At 36.3% G+C, this 27,184-nt stretch overlaps 2 protein-coding genes across 4 annotated transcripts in view; both read left to right on the forward strand.

Annotated features, from left to right (window-relative positions):
* Positions 1-27,184, forward strand: part of LOC102228210 (protocadherin-15-like) — a 295,528-nt gene that overhangs the window by 37,286 nt on the left and 231,058 nt on the right. The window lies entirely within an intron of this gene.
* Positions 11,504-14,851, forward strand: LOC102223561 (leucine-rich repeat-containing protein 51-like). The gene is made up of 4 exons (XM_005804383.2): positions 11,504-11,657; positions 12,396-12,601; positions 12,840-12,988; positions 14,692-14,851. Exons 1-4 carry the CDS (start codon positions 11,606-11,608, stop codon positions 14,834-14,836), a joined length of 552 nt encoding a protein of 183 aa, XP_005804440.1. The 5' UTR covers positions 11,504-11,605; the 3' UTR covers positions 14,837-14,851.

Below are 27,184 nucleotides of genomic sequence, written 5' to 3' on the forward strand. Positions count from 1 at the left end.
GCATCACTACAGATGAGGCATCAGATTCTTAAACTCCTCCAACCTCACTCAAAGATGGCATTCTACCATTTTTCAGTTCAAGACAAAAAGCAAACTTAATAGCCTAAAAACAGTTCAGTTCTTACATGGCATTGCTCCCATGATGTTTTATGAGAAGCCCAAATTGCAAAAGCTACCCACCAGACAAAACGTAATCAAATCCTATTGGTTAGAATTGTCCAATGTCATTGATACCAAATAAAGACTGAATGCTAGGCCATAAATAAGATGCTCTCAGATGCTATTATACACAATGTCACAGTGACATGCATGTAGACAGACAAGGCAATTAACTTCCAAATACATAAAATACTAACACACTTTACTGTGATATAATTTCCACACATTTGCCTATTAAATCTTGAAAAAGAGACGGGGGAGATCAAATCTTATGCCAAGGATTTTTTTTCCCCTGCTGCACTTAAGCTTGAATGTTGTTCCATTGTGGCTAACTTTGAAGTAAAGCATCTGCTAAATAAGTGAATGCAAATTTAACCTTTTGGTACATGCGAATGTCGCACTGGGTTTTAAAACATACATGAGGATTTTATATTCCTCTGAGACATTCAGAAACATTTCAACGCTGGCTGAATTATGTATTCTTTTTTTTTCCTTTAGCTGTTGGGTGACAAGTAATTATACTCTTCGGAAACATCCTCAGCTCCTGCTCTTCAGAAAGACATTAGTCACTCTTATCTTCACAGAAAGCAAACTAAATACATGCACTTAGATACACATACACACGTGCACATTTACTGTATGCACTCACAAACACATACTAAGCTTTTCTATATTTTCAAGGACTTCTGTTCATTTTCCATTCCTTTCTAAAGCCTAACCCTGACCCGCACCATAAACTGTAATCACGCGTTAGTCCTACGTTTAATCCCTAACCTGACAATAGCACTTCTTCTTCTTGGGGTTAGGCTTTGGGCCCCATAAGGACCAGTCCATCTTCACAAATTAGTAGGGAATATCAATAAGGACAGAGAAAGTGGACGTTACAATGTGAGAAATGGTAAAACACACTCAGACACTAAATGATGTTTCCAAAGCTAGAAAAGATACTACTCTTCACTTAACCTTAATTGCTGCTTTCCTAAACTTTAATTAAAACATTCTCCCTCTGTTCTGCATTCTTTCAACAACAAATTTAATTTACATTCCAATGTCATGCTTTGTTTTTTCAGTTACTGTATGCTGTCACAAGTGTTGGCATGAAGAAAGTTGTATATCAAGCCAACATCTCCAAAACAAATAAACAGACCAACATATTCACATGGATCCTTCGAAGGAGACAGATAATGCCATCCACACTTTTTTATCAGTTCTGATAAAGAGGACTCAAAAGCCTTGAAACAAATTCATTTTTTGTTGCAGTAGTGTAATCTGACACTGTAAAACTTTTAGGAGTCCGATCATTTATTGTAGAATATTTATTCACTGTGAAAAAACAATCTACATTGAATCATATATATTAATTATAAAAATCCAACTTATTGGCACTACTAACAAGTTGTTTTTTTTTTATCTTTGTTTTCATTCAAATTGTTGAGGAACATATAATTGGTAATCTATGCAAATCAATGTTCCTCAAATGTGACAGAAAAATATTCTAGTTCATTAACAGGAGCTAATTCCCAATGCTCATTGTTAGAGATGAAGGACTACACCATGGTAGTCACAAAGTCTCTGCGACATTTCAGCATGTAGGTGCCATCTAGATGCTGATATGTCTTGAGGAGTTCCTGGAAAAACGACCTCTGTTCTACACACATCTAAAAATGTGTTTTGTGAGTTCATGAAAAGCTATTTAAATTTTGTATGAAATGGTCAGGTGAAATTTATCTTTTCGACAACAAACACCATATGTCCTGCATGAAACAAAGAAGGTACATTTGCAAAAGCACCATATGCCACCATCTGAGTAAAAGAGTGTATAATGCTAAGGTCCTTTTCCCTTCCAAAGGCTTTGAGTGTTTTGTTAAAGCGATACGCAGGGACCACTGGCAGAAAAATGAAAATATAAAGTTAACAGAAATGGTTAACTACACAGAAAAATTTGTCTTTTCCCATAGACCACAGGTGTCAAACTCCAGTCCTCAAGGGCCCGTGTCCTGCAGTTTTTAGATATGCCACAGGTGCAAAACGCTGGAATGAAATGGCTTAATTACCTCCTCCTTGTGTAGATCAGTTCTCCAGAGCCTTGCTAATGACCTAATTATTCTATTCAGGTGTGGTGCAGCAGAGGCACATCTAAAAGTTGCAGGACAGCGGCCCTTGAGGACTGGAGTTTGACACCCCTGTTAATGGGTCCAACTTTTAATGAAGTTAAAAGCCCAAAGACCTTTTAACTTCATAAAATCTTTAAAGTGAGCTGAAGAGAAGAGGGAGCCGAAAACTCTTCACATTCTGGAGAGATGTCCAAAAGAAATGGTCTCTGTTTTGTGCTCCAATGCTGTTGGCAAAATTGGGCTTTACAAGGTAACAAGAAAAGCCCCAATATAAGTGAAAACAAGTGTCGCTTCGTATGTGTCCAAAGATTGGACTTTTATGCAATTTCCAAAGGGAGATTATGCAACTGCAATAAAAGATTAATTTATTCTAAGGTTTTACCACGGGTGCCAATAAAACGGGATAAGGCTTTCAAATGTCTTTTTTTCTCTCTTCTTTGGTATCAATAAGCTTCTCTTTGTCCTCAGAAAACATTTAACCTCATTCCAGTTACGACTAATAAAACACTCATGCACACAGTCGTTAATCATCTCCTTCTCCACACATGTAGGCATGCGCATTTTCTCTCAATCACCTATTTTTCTGAAGCTAAGAGGTCACAGTCTGTGTGTGGTAGATAACAATGAATTATGGTTTTACACACATAGACAGTCACTTTTTGAAGCCCATTTCAATGACTTTGTCTTTGATTGTCGGGGTGTGTGTGTGTGTGTGTAATCTGCTGATGTCAAGTGTTCATTTGAAAGGCCATAAAGATAGATATCTTCCCATTGCCGCCTTAATCACATGACCTTTAAAAAGTCAGTCAAATGGGATTTTATTTTCCAAGGCCTTTGATATGGTGACGGTCTCGTAAGTTTAGAGGCAATTTTAATATTGAATATGCATTTCAAATATTTGTTGTGTAAAAAAAAAAAAAGTTATTCCATCTAAAGTTTTAACAGCCATCCTGTTCCCTCATGGTTTTCTTTTGAACATTGCATGCATTTGGAGTCTTTTACAGCAGCTTGAAATATGGTAATTTGAAAGAATGTAAGTTTTTCAAGTTTAGGCCTAATTATCTCATGTTTTTGTCACTTGGAGGTAAAAATGGTGGAAATTGTAGCTCTCTTGAAGACATAACCTTGGTTCTTTTGGTACACTTAATGTATTGATTTGAACCGACACAAGATATTATCTCAACCCTTTAGTTTTGTGAACTAAAGTTGTTTGAACAATTTTTCCATTCCCTCCAATTATGTCAGGCCCTTGAATTTGTTCTAATTTCCTAAAAGGACCTTATTATTGCAAAGCTGAAGTATTAGACGACTGTTCAAAAGCTTTTCGAAAGACATCATCTTTCTATCCTTCTATTTTCAATACCCGCTTAAGCCTTGGGGGACTGGTACCCCTCTTCAGTGGTAAATGGACTGAACTCGTATAGCAATTTTCTAGTCATGCCAAACAATCAAAGCGCCTCTTCACTCAAGCCACGTTTAACCACCCACACTCAAAGGCGCACACACATTTATATACCAGTACACATATCAGCAGACAACTTCAAGTTAAGTGCAATGTAGTTCTACACTTTATCTCTCTGTCCGTCTGTCTGTCCTTGTCTGACTTCTGACATATCAAACTAAACAAAAAGACAAGCCGTGGGTGGAGCTTCAAGACATGCAGCCAATTATACATTGAAAAATTGGGTTATTTAAGGAAGAGCTGAAGTCTTAAACAAGACTACTACATTTGTTCTAGTGGCTCTGAGGGACTTGATGAATTTCGGCGGGTTGTGGAAGGTTAAGGCTTGGGTCTGAATGGTAATCTGCTCAGTGCTACAGCAACATTTATTGTATTTCAAGTGTTTTCACAGTTCTCTATATCTGGTGGTAATGATTTTGTTTTTACTGAAATTATATTTAAATTGTCATCATCTCTGGCCTAAAAGTGTGGCTCACAAAATTTCAATTTGGTGAAAAGATTTAATCCTTTGTATACTAATTTTTCCCATTGACTGCCGTTTCCCTTTGGATGAGCCAAAGGTGCTGTCTGTAAAAATTTCTCTCTCCATCCACAAACCTTTTCACTGTTTCCTCTGACAGATGCACCTAGCCCTGTTTTTTTCTAGCAAGAGCTACACTGGACCTCTCCCTGAATCACTTTTGTGTAATTGAATAAAATTTGTGGTGATGATATTGAATAAAGTGTCTCCAGGGAACTTTGGCTAACGATGGTTTTTTTGTTAGCAGTAATATGTCACAGAGTAGTAGAGCCATTGCAGATAGAAAAAAAAAAGAGTAAATTGGCAAGAAAAAAAGAAATTTTTAGATTAATCTCATAAATTTTCTAGGAAAATCTTGAAAATTCTCTGAGTTTCAGAAGTCAATTCTTCTGCTTTTGGAGCTCCAAGATTAATCTCAAAATTTATGAAATTTTTGGCAGATATTTGTAAGCAGTGGTAGTAATCAATCTCAACTAAGTGATACAATACACAATTTTAAGTGGTCAACGTATATAGATTCTTAACAGCACTGAACAATGGCCGCTCTAATCATAGAATACTGCCCTTCAAAAAGAGCGGAAGCCAGTGAGAAAGGCAAGGAAAGTTTATATGTGTGACACGATTCATGAACCAGAAAACCCAAAGTTCTTTACATTACACCAAAGGAAAGAATAAAGAAATACAAAAATAGTTTCTGGAGAATACTGCACCCAGGTACACATCAAATGAAAAACTCTGCTAGCTTGTCTCAAAATAAACCTCTGAAACTGTGACAATAACTCAGCCTTACCGAATGCTGTCTCTGTCAGTCCTCTTGATATCAGTCATAATGAACAGGATGTTTAAACCAGTACACAAACTATACGTTCAGAATCCAAATACATACAACAACGTGCACATAGCATTGAGCCACATATTTAGTCTTTGTGAGGGAGCCATGATATAAACTGAACTTTTCTTACTTTGAAAATGAAGTCCAATCATTACGCCCCGTTGCGAGTTGATGCCTCATTTTCTGATTAAGCTCTTTGATCATTGGTTTTCTTAAGGCTACACAACCATCGAAATCCCTTGAATTTCCTTCACATTGGACATGTGAAAAGACTTTTAACCTTCATTCAAACATAGCTGCGTGTTCTGCTGTTTTTATTCCCATTTTTATTTCCCTGAAGTGATTTTTGATAAGCATTAGAGATTTTATTTCCAACCAAATCTATTCCACAAAGCCCGTGTTTCCACACTAAATGCAGCTTCAGACATGTTGACATTACCCTGAAATGTTTTCTTCACTTGATGCATCGTAGCAATTTAATAAATATAGTGATTTACGTGCTGTCATATTCACTGACAGTAAATATGGTGAAAGGCGGCTGACCATCAGACAAAGCAGCTGAATGAGCCACTGACTCCCTGTTGAGGCTATGTAACTGAGGCTAAAATTGGCTGACTGAATGTAAAGACAGGGGGCAGACTGCTAATTGTTCATAAATCAAAATAGAAAGCTCTGTATGTATGTCGAGGAATCTTTTGTAACAATCAACTTTCTTGAATGTTGGGCTGAACTGAAATAAGCGATTGCAGTCATGTTCTGACTCCTGTTGGGATGAGCCGTTCTTGAGAAGAATTGAAAACAGAAACAGCTGGTGCCACGCTCACCCTTTTCAAGAAAACTTTGATCTTTTTCTGACCAAGTAAAAAAAAAAATGCTTACAACAGTGCCTTATCTGGCTTCTGAAAATACCTTAAGGCTTGCAGTAATTGACTACACAACCTCTGAGAGACTTTTTAAAAAATATATATCTGAAGTGTCTGAGTGAAGCATTCATTCCATTAATATTTTCTTCAGTGTCAATTTCAGCTAAGCAGAAAGCAGCAACAAAAACTACACTCCTGCACACGTTCATCATCTTGTTCGCCTTGTTTTAGCTCATTAGTTCACAAAACATGTCGGTGAAAAGGTGTCGCAGAAGATTCTACTCTTAATTCCAATTCTGTACTTTGCAGCAGGTTTTTAGGATATTCTGAAGAAATGGCATACAAATAATTGAGATGAACTTTACTTGGCCTGACATATGAATATACATGAAAATAACAATGCAATGACTACCTGTTTAATATTAGTGACAGAGTTGTTTCCTTTCAGTGATGCAGTCTGACTGAAAAATACTTAACATTTTAATCTATTTTCATTTATCTATCATTAACTCTTTTTTTTTTTACCTGGGACAATAATTTGATTGATTAGAAATGTAATAGATATCTGTACATTTAGGCAATATGTGTTTCTTGTCAAAGTTAATACCAAATACTCCTTTGAAATGTTAAAAACTGGGTAAGAGCTTAATTTAAGTGATGTTAGCAAGCTTCAGTGAAGAGGTTGTGTTGGTGCTTGACTGCAGGCACGTCTTAAAATGTTCACTTTTAGAGGTAAACATTTTAAGAGCTTATAACTGGCCTTTTAACAAGTAGTTGTTGCCTTTAAAACTAACGAGGAAAAAGCTATTAAACTCTGTTGTTACGTATTGTGGCCTGAGTTTCTCATGATACAATAAGCTTATATAAAAATACTTCAACTGTATTGTAGTTTGTCATTTAATAATTCAATTTAATCATTTTAAATTTCCTTTCATATTAAAAGAAGATTCTTATTTTTGCAAGTTTGTTCTAGGAAAAAAAAAAAGAGTAGAAAATATTTTTTAACAACTTGTAAAACTAATGTTCTGTTTAAAACCAGCCGTTTGTTTCTTTTGTGTATATAAGTATTTCTATTTACACTCGGTGGCTGATTTTACTGTTTTTTGTTGGCCAAAACTAGTTTGCATTTATATTTTATACAAGCAAATTAAAACTAAACAGGAAATCACGAGTCATAAATTTATTATAGCCAGTCTTTTCATAAACATTTCCCCATCCCCAACCCAAAAAGGTTTCCCCTGAAAAACACAATATATTGTATAATACATATATAATATTATCATCCTAAAATTGAATCCTATTTTATTTACAGCAGTGGTTACATAAGTTCAGGTGCAGAAATTGCTTTAATAAAGGTGGCTTCTTCTGATGCTACCATCAGAACAAGAATCAATAAAGTGCCAGATGGCTCTGGAAGAGTACTCTGAGGACCTGTTCTCACTGGCGTCAGGTGTGCCATAGACAGGCATTAAAACAGAGGTTTGAGCTGACTTTTTTATGTGTAGCTGGCACTAAGGAATGTGATAGGACTCCAGAGTCATTTCATCAGAAAACCTTAAAAGAAAAGCTCTCCCGGAAGGTACGGAAGCAGCGTGCATAGCCCTGCCTGGACTGCACAATTTAAGAGAAACACTTCTTTTCTCTTCTGTATAAGTTGATTTTCTTCACTGTGATTTAAAACAGCAGTAGAAGCCTGTGAGATGATTTGGAGAAGCATTTTTTTAAGAATGTAAAATCACAGTCACAAGAAACACCACAGCAACTATATCAAATTCAATCAAAAAGCTAATAGTAATCTCCATTTAAATTATTTCTTTGCTCGACTATAATGTGCCAATGATTTAACCATGGAAATGAAACATTATAAATGATAACCTTGACGCCACGTCTTCTCAACCTCTCACCAATTTCTGAAGTGTTGCAGAACTGTTTGGGATACGCTTTTGTCAAAATAGATGAGGATCACGGTAACAAAGCCCTTCTATACAACCTTTCCTTTTAAAGATTCTTTCTTTGCAACTAATTCAAGAAAAGAGACACTTTGATCCCTGCCTTCACATTCTGCTGACACGTATATGGATGTACACATCCAGGATTTTTTTTTTCATCCTGAGCCCTTGAAGAAATGCTTATTTAACTTAAAAGTTTACAGCAGTGGAGTGCTGTGGTGGTTCAGAGGACAGCAGGGGGCGCTGGCGGAAATTTTTACAAAAGAGGGGCGCTGAAATTCCTTTGGGGGGCATTTGCTCGAAGGTAAACTTTTCACCTTAAATGGACAACAATACCAGTTTAGACTTTGAGCAACTTGTTAAAATTGTATTGTGTAACATTAAAACATGCCTGGCTGCAACTGTATCGACGGTAGCTCTCCTTCTCTTCCGTGTTTGTTAGCTTCTCCTGCTACTGGTATCTTCACCGCTTCAGTTCAGCGTCACACCGGCTGATGACGGTGCTGTTATTCACTTGTCTAGTGTCTCATTTTCAAATATTTTATGTTTTATTGAGGATTTTTGTACATATGTTTTGGCAGTGCTGTGATCATGTCAAAGCAGCAAAGATTACTGGTGGTGAGCGTCAATAAACGATGAAAGAAACTAAAGAGAACATAACAATAAACCAAGAGAGGATAATACTAATCAAAGAAAACTAAATGAAATGAAAGAAGAACAAAATGCAAGAATAAACTAAGAAACTAAAGTAAATGCAGAGGAGTTGGTAGGTAAGTTGGTATGGCAAGACCTTAAGAGCAATAAGTAATACAGATGACTGTATGGCAAGAATAAACAAACAAACATAAAAGATTTAATCCATGTTCCTGTCTCCTATTTGTATGGCATTAAAATGATCTGGAACTTTTGTTTTTCCACTGAAAGTTCTGTTACATAGTTATGCCATGTGGGTGACATTTTATGGATGATAAAAATGGATGTCCGTTCTCCTGAATGCAGCACAGAGCTCCTCCACCAGAAACTCACAGAAACACTGAAGAGAAGAAGAGTTATGATTAATATAGTTGCAGTTGTATCCATGTTTTCATGTTGCAGAGCACTGTCGTTTTGCAGATAGATCAAAGTTTAAACTTGTATTGTTCTTCTTTTATCTGGTCATTTTGTGCAAGATTTAGCAACTATCATCAGAAAGTGGCTCAGAATAAGGATATTTTTTCCACTCTGATTGGCTGCTGTTAGGCCTACCGATTTTATGAATATCCATTGCATTTTTCACAGATGCCTGTAAAAATAATTTTTATTCACATTGCTTTTTTGTTCTCTGGGAAATTACTTTTGATGATAAATACAAAAACAAGCATAAAAATCAAAACATCAACAATAGTGTTAGTAATATTAATAATAAAATAATATTCAATGCAAAGTAGCCTAGAATTTCTTTGGTGGGGGGCGGTGAAGTACCAGGATAATGGATGGGGGGGCCCAAAAAAGGTTGAGTAACACTGAGTTAGGCAATAGCATGGCCTCAAGACTGAATGCAATAAAAGGAAGAGGTCAGGATGAGGGAGATGGACAGAAGTAAAAACGCAATAGACTTGAAGTAAATATTAACAAAAATATGCTGTCATTTCTGATTCTTTTATGCATAACAGTTATTCATTAACAGCAGGACTATTCATTTGAGTTTTTCAGTTTGAATTATATAAAAAGAAGAAGTCATGATAGAAACAAATTCTCAAAACAGTAACTCTGAAAGTAGTTCCATTTATTCATACCTCAAGAATTATATAAATTATAATTTTATAAACTTAAATTTACATTCTTTGGGAGGCAGAACAGAAGGTTGTTTTTTTGGCCAGTTATCTTCACTGCCCAGTAATTTTAGGAATTTAAAAATTCCTAAAACTACTGTTTGGAAAGCGTCCCCTGAAACAGCGCCACTTTGGTGCCCGAGTATTAAACCAATCATTCAACCAGATGATGGTCACAAAGGGAGCACACACTGCCATTTATTTAGAAGCCCAGGTCCTCCCTTCTCCCCTCATGGTCTCCTGATTGCTGTTTTATTCAACAAAAGTGACCCTTTTTCTTGATCTGTGGTCTTAATAAATTCAAAGCGCCTTCTGCTCACCCCCCCCCCCCCCCCCCCCACACACACACACCATGCATGTCCCCAATGCCGTTTGCCACAATCTACTGACTGTCCAAATATTTTACACTTCTATTTAATTTGTTCACACCGATCCTGATTCCCGTCAGTGTCCTCATCTCATTCTGTCCTTGAGTCTGGCTCTTTTTTTCTTCATATGCCCTTGCTCCTTGAATGAGATGCTAATGTGCTGCCAGCAAAGCAAACACGCATACATATATTTCGAGTGTGCGAATAGCTGAAGTAAAAACTGAAGTTGCTGATTGACGTTTTTCACTGTTATCTTCTGACTTGTCCTGTGTCAGCTGTTCTACTCGTAATTGTCCAGCAGTTTGCCCTGTAAAGCATACATTATCTGCATTTATTTTCCATTCAGCCGACTTGTATTCAGTATTTTACCTACCTACTTGCATTTCATATTCATGGCTGCTTAATACTGTCACCTTGTTAAAGTCATTTCTTGCCAAAAGTGTTTTTGTTTTGTTTTTTTTGCCTAAATCATCTTTTGGCAGAAAAGAGGTGGTGATATTTTTTTCCAAAATCACTTTTGACAAAAAATGACTTGGGTCATTGTTTTAGGAAGGTGAAGTTATGTAGATTCAGCTTGAAGTTTATTTATTTTGATGTTATAATTGCATTAACAGCAAATAAGCTTGCTGGCCGTTCAAGCAAATTACTATGGTCATTAATCCATGTAATGCTACTAGTAGTGTTGGCAGGGGACAAGTCTTGCTAGTAAATGAAATCTAGATCTACATAAAGATTGTCGGAAGAAGAAAGCAAGACGTTCCAGGACAAATATGATGGACATTATGTGATTATATAGGAACAAAAATAAACAAATATGCTAAATGGCTAAACATGCGTCTAAAATAAAAAGAAAATATTAAAATAGATATAAACTAACTGACTAATGGACTTTGCACACCCTTTTATTTATATACAAAATTCCCAATACTTTTAATTTAGCAACAATTCAAAATGAAAGGAAATTTCATCAAGCATCACCTCTCAAGACAAACCTTTTAATATTTATATATTTCAAGAATCAATCAGAACTGCTCTCATCAAGAAGGATAATTATAACCACATGAAAATTTTAGTAGCAGTTTATAGTAGTTCATCTCTGGTAAGATGTCTCTGTTCTGGGACCTTCCTGCCCTTCCATCTGCAGCAGTGGAATGCCTGAGGCATCGGTGACCCCAGAGTACAGAACAGAGCCGTGTCATTGACAGCAGACATGACACTGATGAAGTCAGACACAGTTTATAAAGCAGGTGGAGGTGAGCTGCAACATGGTATCGGCAAAAAATAGACAGGCCATCCACTGCAAAAAAAAAAAAAAAAAATCCCTTCATCATTTAGTTCTTTGTAGATTTGATAGACCATAGCTAGGATATTGTCAATGTTGATGGGAGATCTTTTTTTCTCTCTCACTCTGTCTCTCTTGGAAACAGATTTTTAATTGATATATTTACTTTTGAATGTTGAGAATTCTTTGCCAGTTTGTTTATCTCAAACTTCATGCTAAGCACTTGAGAACATTCAGGACTTAACATGTATGGTCCTCCAATAGATCTGTCTTTCAAAGACCTCAACAATGTCACAGGTATATTTCTCTACTTTTTCTTTACCTTGAGAAACTTTAATGGTCTGTTTGCTTTAAAGGGGCAGTATCATGTGTTTTCCAGCCACTTAGTAGTGTGCTTAGGAGCACAATCACATAACTATGTCACATTCAGTTGTTATAAAAATGACGTATATATGTATCCGACTTAAAATAAATGTTATTTCGTAATTTTATAATTGGGCTTCTGTCTCTTTAAGAAAATGTTGTTCTTTCTGACACTGACACTCTGCCTGCAGGAAGTTTTCACAACAAAGCTCCTCTATTAACCTTAAACAGTATTTTTTTACCAGCGTTTCACTGAGAAGTAGCTCGTAAGCTTAGCTCAGCAAATGCTCAGTTTCACCAGATGTTTGCTAATTGCTGCTGGCTAGTCTGAAGGAGCTGAGTGGGGAAGTTGCGGGGGAGGGGTGCTCTGTAATGCAGAAGCTTAGAAACTGCAGCTCCATGAAGGAGCTTCGCTGCCAAAGGCTCTGTTCGATCCCCCAAAGCGTTTTACACAGCTGGATGGTTGCTATGGGAGATTCAAAGAGTTCTCAAAAACAAATCATGTTGTAAAGCTCAAAGAGGTTGACTATACATAATACTGCCCGTTTATTGATTTGAATGTATTAGTCATATTCTTGAAATCTCGTAAAGGAACTTACAAATACGTTTTAGAAGAATAAATATAATTAAAAAACTATTCCTGGATCGCTTAACTGACTGACTGTGGTTTAGATGCTCTGGCGGAGATTCCCCGCCGTCCCCTGCGACCTTTAAAGATCGACTTGAACAACAAGTACCTGAGCCAGTCGATGCGTCTGAACAACAACAACATCACAAATCTCGTTGGCCTTGAATTCATTTTGAATCATTTTCTGGCTCAGCCATCATCGCTTGGCTGGCTGGATCTCTCCTGCAACAAAATAACAAGCATTGAACATGTAAGGTGTAGTTGTAATACTTTTCATTATATACTTATTTGCTAGGCCAAATTGTCAGTTTTGCAGGTTAAATCATTGTACCTCGTTTGACTGAACCTATTCCTTGTCTGTCTTTATGCGTTATATTTTTTATACATAATTCAGTCTACACGCATTTAATAAAACAATTCTTTTTTGTGTTTCTTCATTTTAAATGTAATAATTCTCATTTTGAACAGTGTATCTTTGTGCATTCCAGGTTCTATGTGAGCTAAAGGAGCTGCGTGTTTTGTATCTGCATGGCAATGACATCTGGAGCCTGACTGAAATAAGCAAATTAGGAGAGTTGAATTATCTGCACACCATCACGCTTCATGGAAATGGGATCGAAAACGTAAAGGGCTACAGGTGATTTGCTTTAACTATCAACTAGTTTCTTAATAACTACCACAGCAATATAATTTGATCCGTTTTACCATGCAATTATAACTGTAACAGTGTAAATACCAACCCATTCCACAATGGTTACTTCAGCATCCAGAGGTTGATAAAGCTATGGTAGTTTCACCATACCGTCTCAATTGAGTTTTATGAATATGTAGTTCTTTCTTGTAGGTATATTTAGGTTTACAGTAATACTTTCATTTTACAAGCATATAACACCTGAAGATGAGGTAGATATTAAGACGACCTTCCAACCTCTGTAACGTGGAGCTCAACACTAAACATAAATGATCAAAATACCAGTAGAAACATGGAAAAAGCTAGTTGGCAATTATAAGAAGGGTTGAATTGCTGTGACACAATTTTTTCCATTGATTGCTGAGAATGGTAAAAAAAAATAAAAAATTCCAACCTGACATTTCTTTAATTAAAATGTAAATGAGAACAAAGATTGTTTTGGCCTTTTTTCCCAAAATTTCCGCTCCTTGCTTGCTTTAAGCTATTTTATTCTCTTTTGGGAAATGCCTGTCCAATTTCCCTTTGACAAAAGACTTCTTGGAGTAAATAAAATAATTTCAGTTAAATTAGTCCGGCTTTATTATTTAGCACAGTAAAATACATAAACACTAAGAGACAGAGGAATAACAATAAAACAAAAATTAGCAGAAAAATATACTGAGTTCCCAATATATACCGCACTTGTGGGGATTAAGGTCCACAACCACCTGCAAATAGCTAAAATCTGTGAATAGTTGAAGTTTACTCTCAACAGAAGAATTCATGACTGGGTGAATATGAAACTATAAATTGGCTGGGGTGCACTGTATACAACGAAATCATCCATCTATAGAAATTCACATTCGAAAATATATCTGCAGACATACATCAATTTTTATACAAAAAAGAAAAAAACGAGAACTGTAAGCAATTGTGTCATAAAAAGGTTACAGCAAAGCAATTATATACGCTTTCAAACATTTCTGTAACCCTTAGTGCAGGAACGTTTTTCAACTAAGAAAATATATGTGATAATTTATCATCCTTTTAGTATATCTGAAAGGATTGTGATTAATTATATATTTAACCAGATATAGTTTCTTCATTGAGCTGTTGGTCTCCTGTGTGGTGCCTGAACCACTTCAGCAGACTTTTATTTTTTCATATAAACAAATTAATGTGAGAAAAGAAGAATAAAATAAAGAATCTTATCTCAAAGTGCAGCTGCACAGTGGCACAGTTGGTAGCCTTGCAGAACCTGGGTTCGTTTCCCAGCCCGGGGTCTCTCTGCACGGAGTTTGCATATTCTCCCTGTGCATGTGTGGGTTCTCTCCGGGTACTCCGGCATCCTCCCACAGTCCAAAAAACATGACTGTTAGGTTAATTGGTCTCTCTAAAATTCTCCCTAGTGTGTGTGTGTGTGTGTGTGTGCGTGGTTGTTTGTCCTGGCTGTCTCTGTGTTGCCCTGCGACAGACTGGCGACCTGTCCAGAGTGTACCTCCGCTTCTTGCCCGAAACGTTCTCTGGACATAGTGAGCACCCCTCCCGACCCCACTAGGGACAAGGGTGTACAGAAAATGAATGGATGGATCTCAGTGCATTCATTGAGTTGAAATGACATATAAATTATTTCAAATAATCTAATGTATGTGCCTTCTACTGTGTTTGAGGAATTACGTTATTTCGATGTTGCCTCACCTGAAGAGGATGGACTTCAGTGCTGTGACTCGCCAGGAGAAGGTCTTGGCTTCTATTTGGCCTACGAACATCAAACGTCCCAGAACAAGACCCCAAGATGCGTCAGAAGATGATTAAACAGTCATTCAAGTAGTTCAGATTTTTTATATTTTTTTACCAGTAAAAATGATTTATAAATGCCTTTACAAATGACTGAATAATTGGTTTGTGTCTCTTAAAAATGTGAATTCAGGAAATTTGGACAAATAGAATGAATTAGTTTCACCACAATACATTCAGCATTTTCACTTGCAAGAATTTACAGTTAGTAGGTATGAATAATTTCTTTCCCTTTAACTTCTTAAACTGTTTTAGATTTATGTTCCTACTGACTGGGCTTGTTAAGCAGAAGATACTCAGATGAGCCTTGAAAGTGACAGCTTCACTCTTATGAGTTTCACCCTGAAAAATCCTTAATTGCGTTGATTTAAATGTCCCTGAATCAACATGTGGTAAGGGCTTATCTGGCCACTGAAGCCAAGACAAAAATAGAAATCTTTTGAAAGTTAATTTAGATTCTGTGGATCAGAATATTGACATTGATATCTGTGTGAGATGTAGCAATGACTCAGTCGTCTTTGGCAGCTTCCAGATTCCTGATAAAAACATTTAGCCCATGTCCCAAACTGCGCTGTAAAGAAAGTCTCGATGAATATCTTTTAGTCAGGATGGCAGTTGCTCTCAGCGGGATGGCAGACGGTGCTCCAGGAAATACTTTGCGCTTTGGAGAGTTTTGACTTAAGACTAGCTACTGTACATGAACATTACTTTTTTATCTTGATGCAAAAGGCTTGTCGTAAAATAAAATGCATGAATCAGGATCTTATGTGTCAGATTTATTCATGGTTCCGCTGGAACCGCTGGCACAAACTACCACTGGATTTCATCAAAAGGTTAAGAGAAATGTATGAAAATTTGAGAATTTTGAAACTGGTCTTGCTGCATTCAGGCATGATGAGAAAGATTGTATTAATCAGAATTTTTTCTTTTTTTTTTTTTAGAACTTTTTTGGTTTTCAATTTTTTTTATTTGATGGGTTCTTAATAGAATACTGTTCTTAATACACTGTGAAGTGAAAGCATGTTTGAAGTATTAACTTGACTCACACATTAATTATAAAACATTTTATGTTGTGACAGCTGACATACAACTATTGTCCCGTAACGGTTGGCTGCTGTTTAATCCACAAGCTCAACCTCTTTGGTTCTGATTCCTGCATTCTTTGATTTCTCCATAAAGTTCTGGAAAAGGACGTTGGATCCTTTTCCAAAACAATCCACCAAGTCATTTAGGATATTGGGGAAGCTTAAAAATACAATTGTACCTTCAAGAATTCTTTCCAAAAGTTGAATTGTTCTTCTCTGTTCCTCTGTTACGTGTGTATTTTTGTCTTCTGTTGTATTTAATGTTACAAAATGTGACTAGAGGGATATGAAAGCTTTAAAAAATGTTAAAAAGCAAACTGTGGTTTGAAAGTTTATTACAATAAAGAGGACATAAAACTACTTGCAAAGTTGTTGAAAACTAAAAAGGAGTTACAAGACTGAAACGCAGATTAAGTGTTCAAAAACTCTAGAAGTTCAACTCGGCTCCAGAGAGAGTTGTCCAAGCCATTTCGAAAGCCTCACACTCTGCCAGAAGGCAGATCATGGTTGGAATTTACTACAAAGCAGGGAACTAGTCATTCTCATGAATTATGTTCAGGAAATAAGCATACATACTCATTATACTTACTCTGAGGGCAGAGCCCTAGACTTTGCCCACTCCCTGATGTCCACTGCTCTGCTTCTGCTCCTTTCTCTGCAGCAGTTCCTCTGCCACCGGCCCTGCTCCCTTCTGTTCGGTGCCTTTTTTCTGCCTCTGCTGCTTGTCATTCAGCTCTGAGAAGGGGGTCTTTTTCCCCCTTACCTGTGTCTTTCCACCCACATCTGCCTCCTGATTGGTGGGTCAGCACACAGGTGTAGACACGCAGTCAGCAGGGTGGAACAACACTGCATAAAAGCATTTTTCTCCCATATTATAAGTTTTAATATGGAAAAAATGTCTTGTTCCACTAGCAGATTATTTCATTATTAGCTCGTACTTTTGCATCAATATTAAGGAATTATTGACATAAAACAAGGTCCTCTTTCTTGCTGAAAAGTTACTTGTAAGTTAGCTGTGTCTTATTTCAAGTGTGTGGGAATATTTGGACGAGAAACTAGACCAAAGACACTTGGGAAGATTTTGTATGTTTGCCCTGCAATCAATCAAACACTGAAAAGTTACATTAAAATCATGCTGAACACAATTAAAGCATGCTAAAAGTCCCTCCAAAGCATCATTAGAGTCCTTTACAGTCAGCTGCTTGGTTCTTGTTAAGGTTGTTAGAACCGGTAGGGTTGTCTATTTATTTGAATGTATGGCTTTGTGTTGATTTTGGCCCAAAATGATCACAAAAACAAGGTACAGACTGATGTATGCATCCATCCCTTTCAAATGCTGAACCCTTATCAGTTGCATCAAAAGCAAAGACCAAGGAAAGAAAAGACGGGAGGGTACGAGTTGACGCATGGCTGATAAGACTCTTCCTGCAAGAGTTGGACAAGGAGAAAAACCTCAATTTTAAAGTTCTGAAATGCTGAAGGTGCAAAACGACCAGCCACCATGTGTGGGAGGTAATGGAGAGTGTATAGGAAGAGTCTCATCCAGAGCAATATTTATGCAAGAATTGCTGGAGCGCACTAGTTCATCACTGACACACCCTTACAGAGGCTCTGCTTTCAGACATTCTGTTGTTTGATGTCCCTCAGGCAACATGACATCTCTTCAGGACACAGAGAGATGGTGTGTGTGTGTCTGTGAGGCATTCTGTTTTTGAAGACCTAAGATGGTTGTTTTTCTGGTTCTATGGAAAGAATCAAGATCCCAAGTCATAAAAGAAGGAATCCAGGGATGGGATATTTTATTGGCCCAGATGTGTTTAATAAATAATTTTCCCTCAGACCTAATTAAACACTTACTGCCTAGCACTACTAAGCTATTAACATCTGCTCCACTGAATGAACTAGAAGGAGCTCCAGCTCTGGATGGGTTTAACAGTGGCAGGCAGGATAAATATAATGTTCTCTTTCATGTTTTTTGCCATTCCTCATCTTCTCGTTCCTTTCTGTGTTTCTCTCTCTGTGTGTAATTATCTCAGCAGCTGCTGCTTTGCTTTACATTTTCTTTTTTGCTATACTTAGAAAAAAAAAAGAGGATCCTCCTATCGAAGATGATAAGCTATAAGAGCTATGAAGGATTTGACTTCTGCTGGGCATCTCACAGATTATGAACAAAGGTGACAGTGTGCATCCAGTCACCGATATTGAAATGCTGCAGAATCCCATAAATTGGTTCTGGAGAAGGTCTAATTACATCAAAAAAATAGAAAGAGAAAGGAGAGGAGTCTGACTGTGGATAACACTCACTTGGTTTTCACTGTATCCAGTGTGAAATAGGACAGAAAAGACATATTGTTTATTTTACCACATGAAAGAAAACAGAAATTAGTCGGATATTATCCAAGGTCTGTGTTTAAAATACCAATGTTTTGAACGTGCAACTCTCTGTCTGCTGTAAGTAGGAGCAGCTGTTCTGGGAAATTGTTTGAGATGATAATTGTTTCCTACTTGCTCGTCTCAAAAACAAAGTAGCACATTTTACATGCTGGTGAAATTCTCTGTGACATATGCCTTCAAATGTGAATCCACTTGGATAAAAAAAAAACACCTGGAACATTTTTGCTCCACATTTTTGGCCATACAAGCTTGTTAATAGTTTTTTTCACCTGCATCAGAAAGATGTCATCTCACAATGAGCTTATAAAAAAGTGAAGACGTTTTCAGCTGGGCATGATTGATTCCTTTAAAAATCTACTTTTAGATGAGATTTTTATGACTTTATGCATATTCTTTTCCTGCATGTGTTGTGTTCATTATTGATTACTGTAAAGGGGTTTATAGTTAATGTCTATGAAAGGTTTTACTGACAAACACTCCAGAATCAGAGGTCATCATACTGTGATTCTTTTTGACATATGACATTTGCAAAGTAGTTTATTCCTGGACTCCATGTCATTCAGGCTTTTAGCCTGGAGACAAAAGCCAGATTTTAGTGTAAGATTTTTTTCAGTTCTTTGTTCAGTATAAAACAAGTACTACTTTCAGAAATATCTCCTCATCAATAATCCTCAAGGGTTTACTAGTCAATGCAGCCCAAAGGCAAACCTGAATTATGAGCTAATTAACATGCTTTGCTTCCTAGTAGGTATAGCATAACAACAGTCAGAATATGAGACAGTGTGCATGCATCCCATGTTCACTAGAGAAAGAAGTTCAAATTTACACTCTTGTTCAGTCACTCCATGACATTTTTTAGCCTGAAGCCCTTTCTGTTTTCTCCTGCTGCAATGCTCCAGGTAGTTGTCTTGTTAAAATGTAAGCCTTTATCATTCAGTCTGAGATCCAGTTTTTATCGCTTTCTCTGTAATTTTCTGTGTGCTCTTTTTCTCTATAGATCATAACCTGGAAAACTTTCTCTATTGTATCTGCTATATGTTTACTTTTATTTTTCACATATTTATCATATTTTACAGTGCACCTGTGCTTGTAACCTGTATTCACACTGTACGAAAAGGCACATAATCTTATTTTATCTTTGAAAATGAATCAGAGTGCATTTTTCTGTTTTCTGATACATTTTCTTTGAATTTAGAGATTTGCAAACAGTTTCTTAGCATTTTTTTTATAATTGCATATAAACTTTATAACTTATTTTAAATATTTTGAATATCCTCCCACAAGTTTCTCGGAATAGTTTTCTAGAATTCTGGCTCATCCTGATAAAGGTGGGGGAACTGGTGGTGATATGCCTAGTAAATGAAAATTTGGAAAACAGATTTTTCCCTAATCTTTTTTTTTTCATTCCCTTGAAATGTTGCTTCAGTATTTCTACATACAGCAATGCTTTTTGCTCCTAATGAATTGATTTTATGAAGTGAATCAGTCTGTTCTGCTGCTGCCTACGTACAGTTGACATGCTGCTTTGAGGCTTGACATTTTCCACCTGGTCCATCCAAACATACCAGTTGTCGTACTGGCCAAACGTGCCAATATTGGTTTCTTCCAATCTCAGCATCTCTAGACAAATAAGTTCTTTGTCCCTGAGTGCTATTGTAAGTTGAAATTGAAATCGTTTGGATTAATAGCATCTTTTTATCTAAAATGTCCTTTCAGCCTCTGCTGGTTCAGGACTTGTTTCATTGTGGATGTCGACACTCCTTTAACGGTTGTCCCCAGCATCTTTCACATGCTGTTTATTTTTAATTGCTCTCACTGAAAAAGAGAAACATGCCACTTTTAGGAGTCAGAGTATTGTTTTCAAGGATGAACCAGATGTGGAGACAGAGTTCTCTTTTTGTGTCACAGTATGGCTGCCGTTATTCTCATTCCTCTTTTGTAGAATAGATAATTACTTCCTTAGTTGTTTTACATCCTAATTCTGCTTTAATCTGTCCTTCGATTATAACTTAACTGTGTTTATTGGCCTTCATGTTGCTGTTTGTTCCCTGATGTATTATTATTAAAACCTCTGAGACCGTCAGAGAATTGTTGTACTCATACTGAAATTAAATTACACGCGAGGAGGCCCTATTTACTAGTTATGTGACATTAAAAACAATTACAATTGGTGGTAATGTTCAAGGGATATTAAGGCACTGTAAGTGATCCAACTGTGCTGAGTTTCATGCTCTGCCATAAAAATATATCCACCAAATTATGCTTTTGTTATGTACAGTAGCTGTATACAAATATTAAGTTATATTTTAAAAGAAGTTTTAAATATAAAAGCTACATTTCACAGATCGGGTGGAAAATTTGTTTTCTCATGAAATCCTAATCTTTGCAGAAAAACATACAAGCTAAATTATTTTCTTATTTCGTAAAACATCTACAGTAACTAGACCTGTGTCTATGGGGTTTGTTATTGCACTTGCACAGGTAGTGCTGCTCTTACTTTCCGTTGCTTTAAGCTGATTGAAAGTTTGACGATAAATACATTTAGCACAAATTTGATCATCGTGTCAATACTGAGAGTTAAGAGGGAGCAGCACAAACAGTAGCTGATTATGCAACAGGGGAATGTTGTACATTTTGCTAAAGCAATAGAAATGGCAGAAGTTTTACCTCATTGAGAGGATTTAACTGAAATAGATTTTTTTGTCTCTTTTTTCCAATATAAGCTTCTTATCAGTAGTACATCAGATGAAACATATCCAAACGTAATTTATAGTCTTATTACTTTGATTCAGTTTAGTCATAAAATACCCAGAAGAAAACAGATGGAGGAACTGGATTATTAGCCGAAATAAAGAAATCTTTGTAAATATGCAGGTTGAGGAATAAAACTGCTTTTTGTTGAAAGCAAAATCCTTCTGAATGTTCATTAAATCCCATCTCTCTGTGAGCCTTTGTACTGGAGCTCTGCAGCAGCGTCTTCAGATATCTCCAAACGAAAAAGAGAATTTTCACTTTTATCGGATTGGCGCTGTCTCGTTAACATGATAGCATCTTTGAGCACCACATTCGCCTCACTTGCAGATGTAGCGGCTTGACGGGACACTTTTGACGTCTGATCATTACATAGCATCAAATGAGTGCGTTGTAATTTCAGAGCTATGATTCCTTTTCAACCACCTTGGACTTTGCTGGTGAAGACAAACTTAGCGTGCACTGATGGCTTGTCATGATTGGCTCAGACCTTCTGATCTTGGCTGTCGGCCACTGAGCTCAATAGGATTTCGTGTAATCCCACAGAGCAGTACAGAGCAGATGGACACGCAGGTAAGATCACAGTGGTAGAGCAGCTATAATTGGCCTGGCTCTCTGCCTGCAAACCCTTTTGACTTGTAGTAGTTTGAGTTTTTGATGATCTAATCAGATATCAAGAATATCAGGGAGTCCATTTCTGTGTCCATTAAACTTTTATTCCATATCAAACAGATAGTCGTTGAAGTTTTGCTTGTTTGCAGGCCCTATCATACATGAAGTTGCGTTGCTGCAGTCCTGCAGAGCAGATGGAGCCACACTGCAAGCTACTGAGCTCCATTTATCCAACGTTTATGAAACTATGTCTACAATTAAAAATAAAGTAATAAATACACAGTAACACAACCAAGCAGATGGTGGGCTTCCAGCTATCACTCTTGCTATCACACGTTTTATTAGCAAATTATAAAAAACATGAATCACAACAGTAATGATTGAGCTAAACTGTAATAGCAACAGTAGCCCGCTCTGTGCCTGCTGCAAAATGGCCTGAGTTTGTGTTATCATTCTGAAAATTTTGTGATGGAATTTTTTTATTATTTCACATTTTTTCCTCTTTTTAATAAAACAGAGACACAAAAATGGATGATTCCTCATAAGACATGTTCAAAGAACTTGGTTTAAGATTAAAAACAACAATAAAAAAATCCATGCATTATATAAGATAAGTCATGACGCTTTCGAGATTGCCAATAAAGCAAATTTTAAGTATAGAAGTTTAATAATAAATATTATTTGTTAGCACATTTCAAAGACGCTGTCACTGGAATGGTACTTCTATAGCAGAATCCTAAAACAACTAAATAAATACCGGTCTTGTTTTTATTTATTTTATTTAGCCTTTCTATTTAAGCAGATTTTAGTTTTTGTGTTCAACAGATGCCCTCGCATTTGATTCTAGAATCATTTGGATCATTTCAACTGACAAACAAAAATCAAAGTGATTGTTTTTCTATTTGTTTTTGAATTGGATCCAAAACTGAAAAATGTTTTGTTTTTCATATTTTCAATTTCAGTTTTGGATCCAAAAATGCCAAGTGGAAAAACGGGCCGTAGGCTTGAATTTGAATTGAATATTTCATTGCTTTGGTTTGCTTGACCTGGGAATTGTTCTGCATGCAATCATGGCAGCACTGGAACTACACACAAATTTGATTTAGGATTCATTCAACACTGGCATAACCCACACACACACACCCCCACACACACACGCAAATGTTGTGCACGATTCAGCAGATGAACATCCTACCGTGCTTGGAAATGAGCATCGAAATATTCCATGCTCGACATGATCTGAAGAGGAAAGGCAAGGCAATTTTATTTGCGTAGCACATTTTCAGCAACAAAGCAATTCAATGTGCTTTACATGGTTAGGAAGAAAATAACACAACAAACAAGAAAAATACATTACACTGCACTGGCAAAGTAAGGCGAAACGATGACAGGTTGAAAAACACTTTGACGTTCCCATTGTTACAAATCAAAAACAACTGTAAACAACTGGAGTTTTTAGCCTTGATTTAAAGCTGCAGAAAAAAACCTTTTATAAAAAAGTTGTTGTTTTTTTTACATGTTTTAAGTATAACATGAGACAGATAATCTGTTAGAAATATTTCTGCAGATGACTGTAGGACCACAGGGAAGAGACAGAGGAGCTCATGTTTTTCACAGACTGTCTCATGTTATATTTAGTAATTAGTTTTAATATATGTATAAAAATATATTGTTTGTAAAAGTTCCATCTTGGAGCTGCAAAGGAACACTGTGTTTCAGCAGTTCTGAAATTTTCTGGAAGTTTGTTCCTGATTAGAGGAGCATAAAAACTGAACGCTGCTTCTCCATGGTTGGTTCTGGTTCTGGTTCTGGAGCTGCAAAGTAAACTTGAACCAGAAGACCCAAGTGGTCTGGAAGGTTGATGCGACAACAGATCTTTAATGTATTTGGTGCTAAGCCATTCATTAACTTATGAACCAAGAAAATTATTCGAAAGTGTATTTTATGAGCTATATGCCAGTGTAAGGTAGTTTGTAACTGTGGTGATGCCCTAGCTTTGGTGAAGACACAACATTGAAGAGTGGGTTTTGGCTGTATCGACATGCATAGTAAGTTTATATTCAGATTTCAACAATGCCATTAAATGTGTGATTTTTGTCAGACGGGATCATTGTGGCCCAAAGTTCATGACTGGAAATCTGAGTTTGCTGTGAAAACACAAAGACCCCGGACTCTCTGATGTACTGACCACACACACTCTGGCAATAAAACTGCTTAAGATACCATTATGCTTAATAAATATAATTTAAATTGCTCCTTAATTGTTTTTAATCTGAGCTGTGCTCTAAGTTATTTAAAGCAATTTTGCCTATTAAAATTATTATGCAAAAGTTGTGGTGGTTGCTTTAATTTTTAACTAGTGTATCAATGCTGTAAGAGTCAAAGTAACTTATATTTCCACAGTTACACGTTGAATGTGTTCAACATAAAAACTAGTGTCTCTAAATTCCAGCAATAAAATATTAAAATCAGATCCGGTCCTGTGACCCATTTGTTCATTCGAAAAATTTTATTTGAGACTAAAATTCAAAATTTGGAAAAGAAAAAAAAAATCACATTATGTTTTTTTGTAATACAATTTAAAAAATTAAATGAAACCAATTACTTTTTCACATTTTGATCTTTGGTTGTCAATAGAAAATAGAAAGGATGAATGATACACAGATTCACTTTGGTATTCAGAAGAGTTTATGACCGACTCCATCGATACCGGGTCTCCAAGTCCTGGAGCTGCACAAGCCCAAATAATCTCAACACAATCATTGTTATTGACTTAGCATGCTTGTGCACATTTGCTGTTTGATTTTTGTAAAACATTGCGCTTTGTATTACAAAAAAAAAAACATTTTTGCTTTGGCATAACCTGGTAGCGGACTCTGCTCCAGACGTGCCTTATTATTCTCCAGTCAACACCTTTAAACAAAGCAATCATTTTCAGATGATACTGCCCTGAACTTATCATAACTGTAAAGTCAGACGGTGACCTCTTGGTTTTTAAAATTTCATTGAGCATACTACAGGTTTACATTGGGGTGAATTTACTGGGGCATCCACAGTGATAGCTATCAAACCATTAGATAGATTCTAATTGGTTAGAAATTTCTCAAAAACCCAGAGACTTCTCTCATGTCATCACTTATGTTTTTTTTCTCTCTCTCTGACTTTGTGTTAAGCTGAAGGTTGTTTTTCTGGACTATGTACAAGTTAAAAAGAAGAGATGCATTTCACCAGATTTAATCCATGGATAGTTTTCATCTATGTGTTTTAAGGCAGGTAAAACATTCAATTTTTCTCAACATCCAAGTAAGAAATTACTGAATCATTTAATAAAACATCCAGAATATGTGTTATCTGCACACATATGATCATAAATGGAACATCAACGGATGAGTATATATTTTCAGAACCATTGTAACTTTATACAAATTTTATCTCATGTTCAAATTCAACTGATCAATATTATTGGTGAAGTTGTGGTTTAGCACAGAACAAAAATGCGAAACGAAAATGCCTGAGCAGCTGCACTGCTGCACAGCCCAAATGCACATTGGAGGGCTGCTGTGAAGACATCATCCCTAACAGCCAGTGGTTAAACCGGCTGCACCTGTTTTTCTTTGTTTGTTTTTTTTGCTAGTTTAACTCTGATTTCAGATAGATCCATCAACCCCAGATGAGCCTTTCAGTCCTCTGTAAACAGAATGCCTCTGTTTAAACATGCATAAAGTTTGGAAAACCCTAGGCTTATCATTTCCCCATGGAAACGTTGGCAGTTATTTACAATAAGAGCAATCAGTATAAATAGTGGGCAACGTTAAAAGGTGTCGCATTAAAGATAATCTGTTAGAACATACTGAATCTTTTTTTTTTTTACAATGTTTTCAATTCACATTAATTAAAGCTCCGGTTTGAACAAAGAATTGCATGTGGAGGACTTGGAATTGAACAATTCTTTTCACAGGGACTCTAAAGCTCATTCCTTAGAGTCCCTGATGATTAATCTCATCTAATACACTAGTGCAGTGGTTCTCAAACTTTTTTCAGTGATGTACCCCCTTAAAAATATAATTTTAGTCAAGTACCCCCTGACACGGGCAAAACATTTTTGGAATAAAAAAGAGATACAGTGCTGTAAATACCCTGTAAATACTGAATATAAAATTCAGTGTATGAACACACATTTATATTTTATCGAACTTTTTACAAAATAATTTTTCCCAAGACTTATTATGAGGAGCCTACTGATTTTTTTAAAGATATTTTGAAAAGCTTCACGTACCCCCTGCTGTACCTCCACGTACCCCCAGGGGTACGCATACCCCCATTTGAGAACCACTGCACTAGTGTATAACCAAAGTGTCTGAATCTGCTAAGCATCAAGCCCCGAGTTTGTACCTCTAGCATTCTGATGTCAAGAAAAATTGCTTTGGCACTCAAAGGCACGTACAGTTAATAACGTGTTGGATGACAAACTCTACAGCTTTCTCTGTAAGTACGTCATGAATAGAATATCATGTATAGACTATGCAAAGATAGTATAGTATATTTGCACAAGACTAGACTAAATACATATTTTACTTAACATTTTGAGAGCATTCTTTGATGAAACTGGCTATAAAGCTAAACCTCAAACTTTGAAAAGGTGATAGTTATTCTAAAAATGAGTATATCTTACTGTAACTGTGTCCATCTGATATTCACACCTGGAATAGGCAACAATCCAAAACCTGTTTAGAAAAAAAATTGTGATAGAATACCTGAATATAATAAAGGTTCCATGAACTCATATCTAATATAACTCTTGACAAAAATGTTGCATCTTATACCAAAACAAGCTAAGTAAAAACTGACTTCTAAGCTTTCTCAACAACAGGATTACAACCTACATAAAAGGATTGCTATAGCTGTCAAGGGTAAGTGGATCAAAGAAGCCAAATACAGTGAGGAAGAAAGATAGATTTGGGGTTCTAGTACCTTTTAATAATTAAGCTGATATTCAATAATTCCACAACAAGGTATAAACAGTGAGCCTGGGAAGGTAAACAGAGAATCAGACAATTAGATTTGGAAAATGAGGAATATAAGACCTGGAGAGGATGAATGAGAAAAGGTGTAAAACAGAAAGACTAATTACTGATTAAGAAAATTACCAAAGAGTAGCTTTCTCAAAATATTATAACCAACACAAAATTTCCAAAACCATAAGACTTATGGATCCTTTCAGTGAGATTAACCAAATAAGAACATGAAAATGTAGTAACTTTACAGGCAGCCCAATAAAAGGCCAGTCTTACTGCTGGGTTCTTTGAGCTGGAAAAGTTACGTCTCAAAGTTGTGGAAGTTTAAAATCCCACGTTGTGGAGGTTTAATAATTGTGCTTATGGCTATTTGTCAATTAATCTCAACAGAAACCAAGCTGGCCAAAACAGCTCGAAACTATTTAGGTAGTATAAGTTGAAAATAATTACACTACCTCATTAAATTTAAGTTAAATTCAACTATTTTGTAGGAAATGTTCACAGACTGA

The sequence above is a fragment of the Xiphophorus maculatus genome, chromosome 10 (genome assembly GCF_002775205.1).
Source record: "Xiphophorus maculatus strain JP 163 A chromosome 10, X_maculatus-5.0-male, whole genome shotgun sequence".
NCBI lineage: Eukaryota > Metazoa > Chordata > Actinopteri > Cyprinodontiformes > Poeciliidae > Xiphophorus > Xiphophorus maculatus.

What these genes read in the sequence shown, in the direction of transcription:
- LOC102223561 (XM_005804383.2), top strand. Translation starts at nt 11,606, where the DNA reads ATGTATGGTCCTCCAATAGATCTGTCTTTCAAAGACCTCAACAATGTC. An exon ending in AGACCTCAACAATGTCACAG is followed by an intron (nt 11,658 to 12,395) that starts GTATATTTCTCT and finishes ACTGTGGTTTAG; the next exon opens with ATGCTCTGGCGGAGATTCCC. An exon ending in AAATAACAAGCATTGAACAT is followed by an intron (nt 12,602 to 12,839) that starts GTAAGGTGTAGT and finishes TGTGCATTCCAG; the next exon opens with GTTCTATGTGAGCTAAAGGA.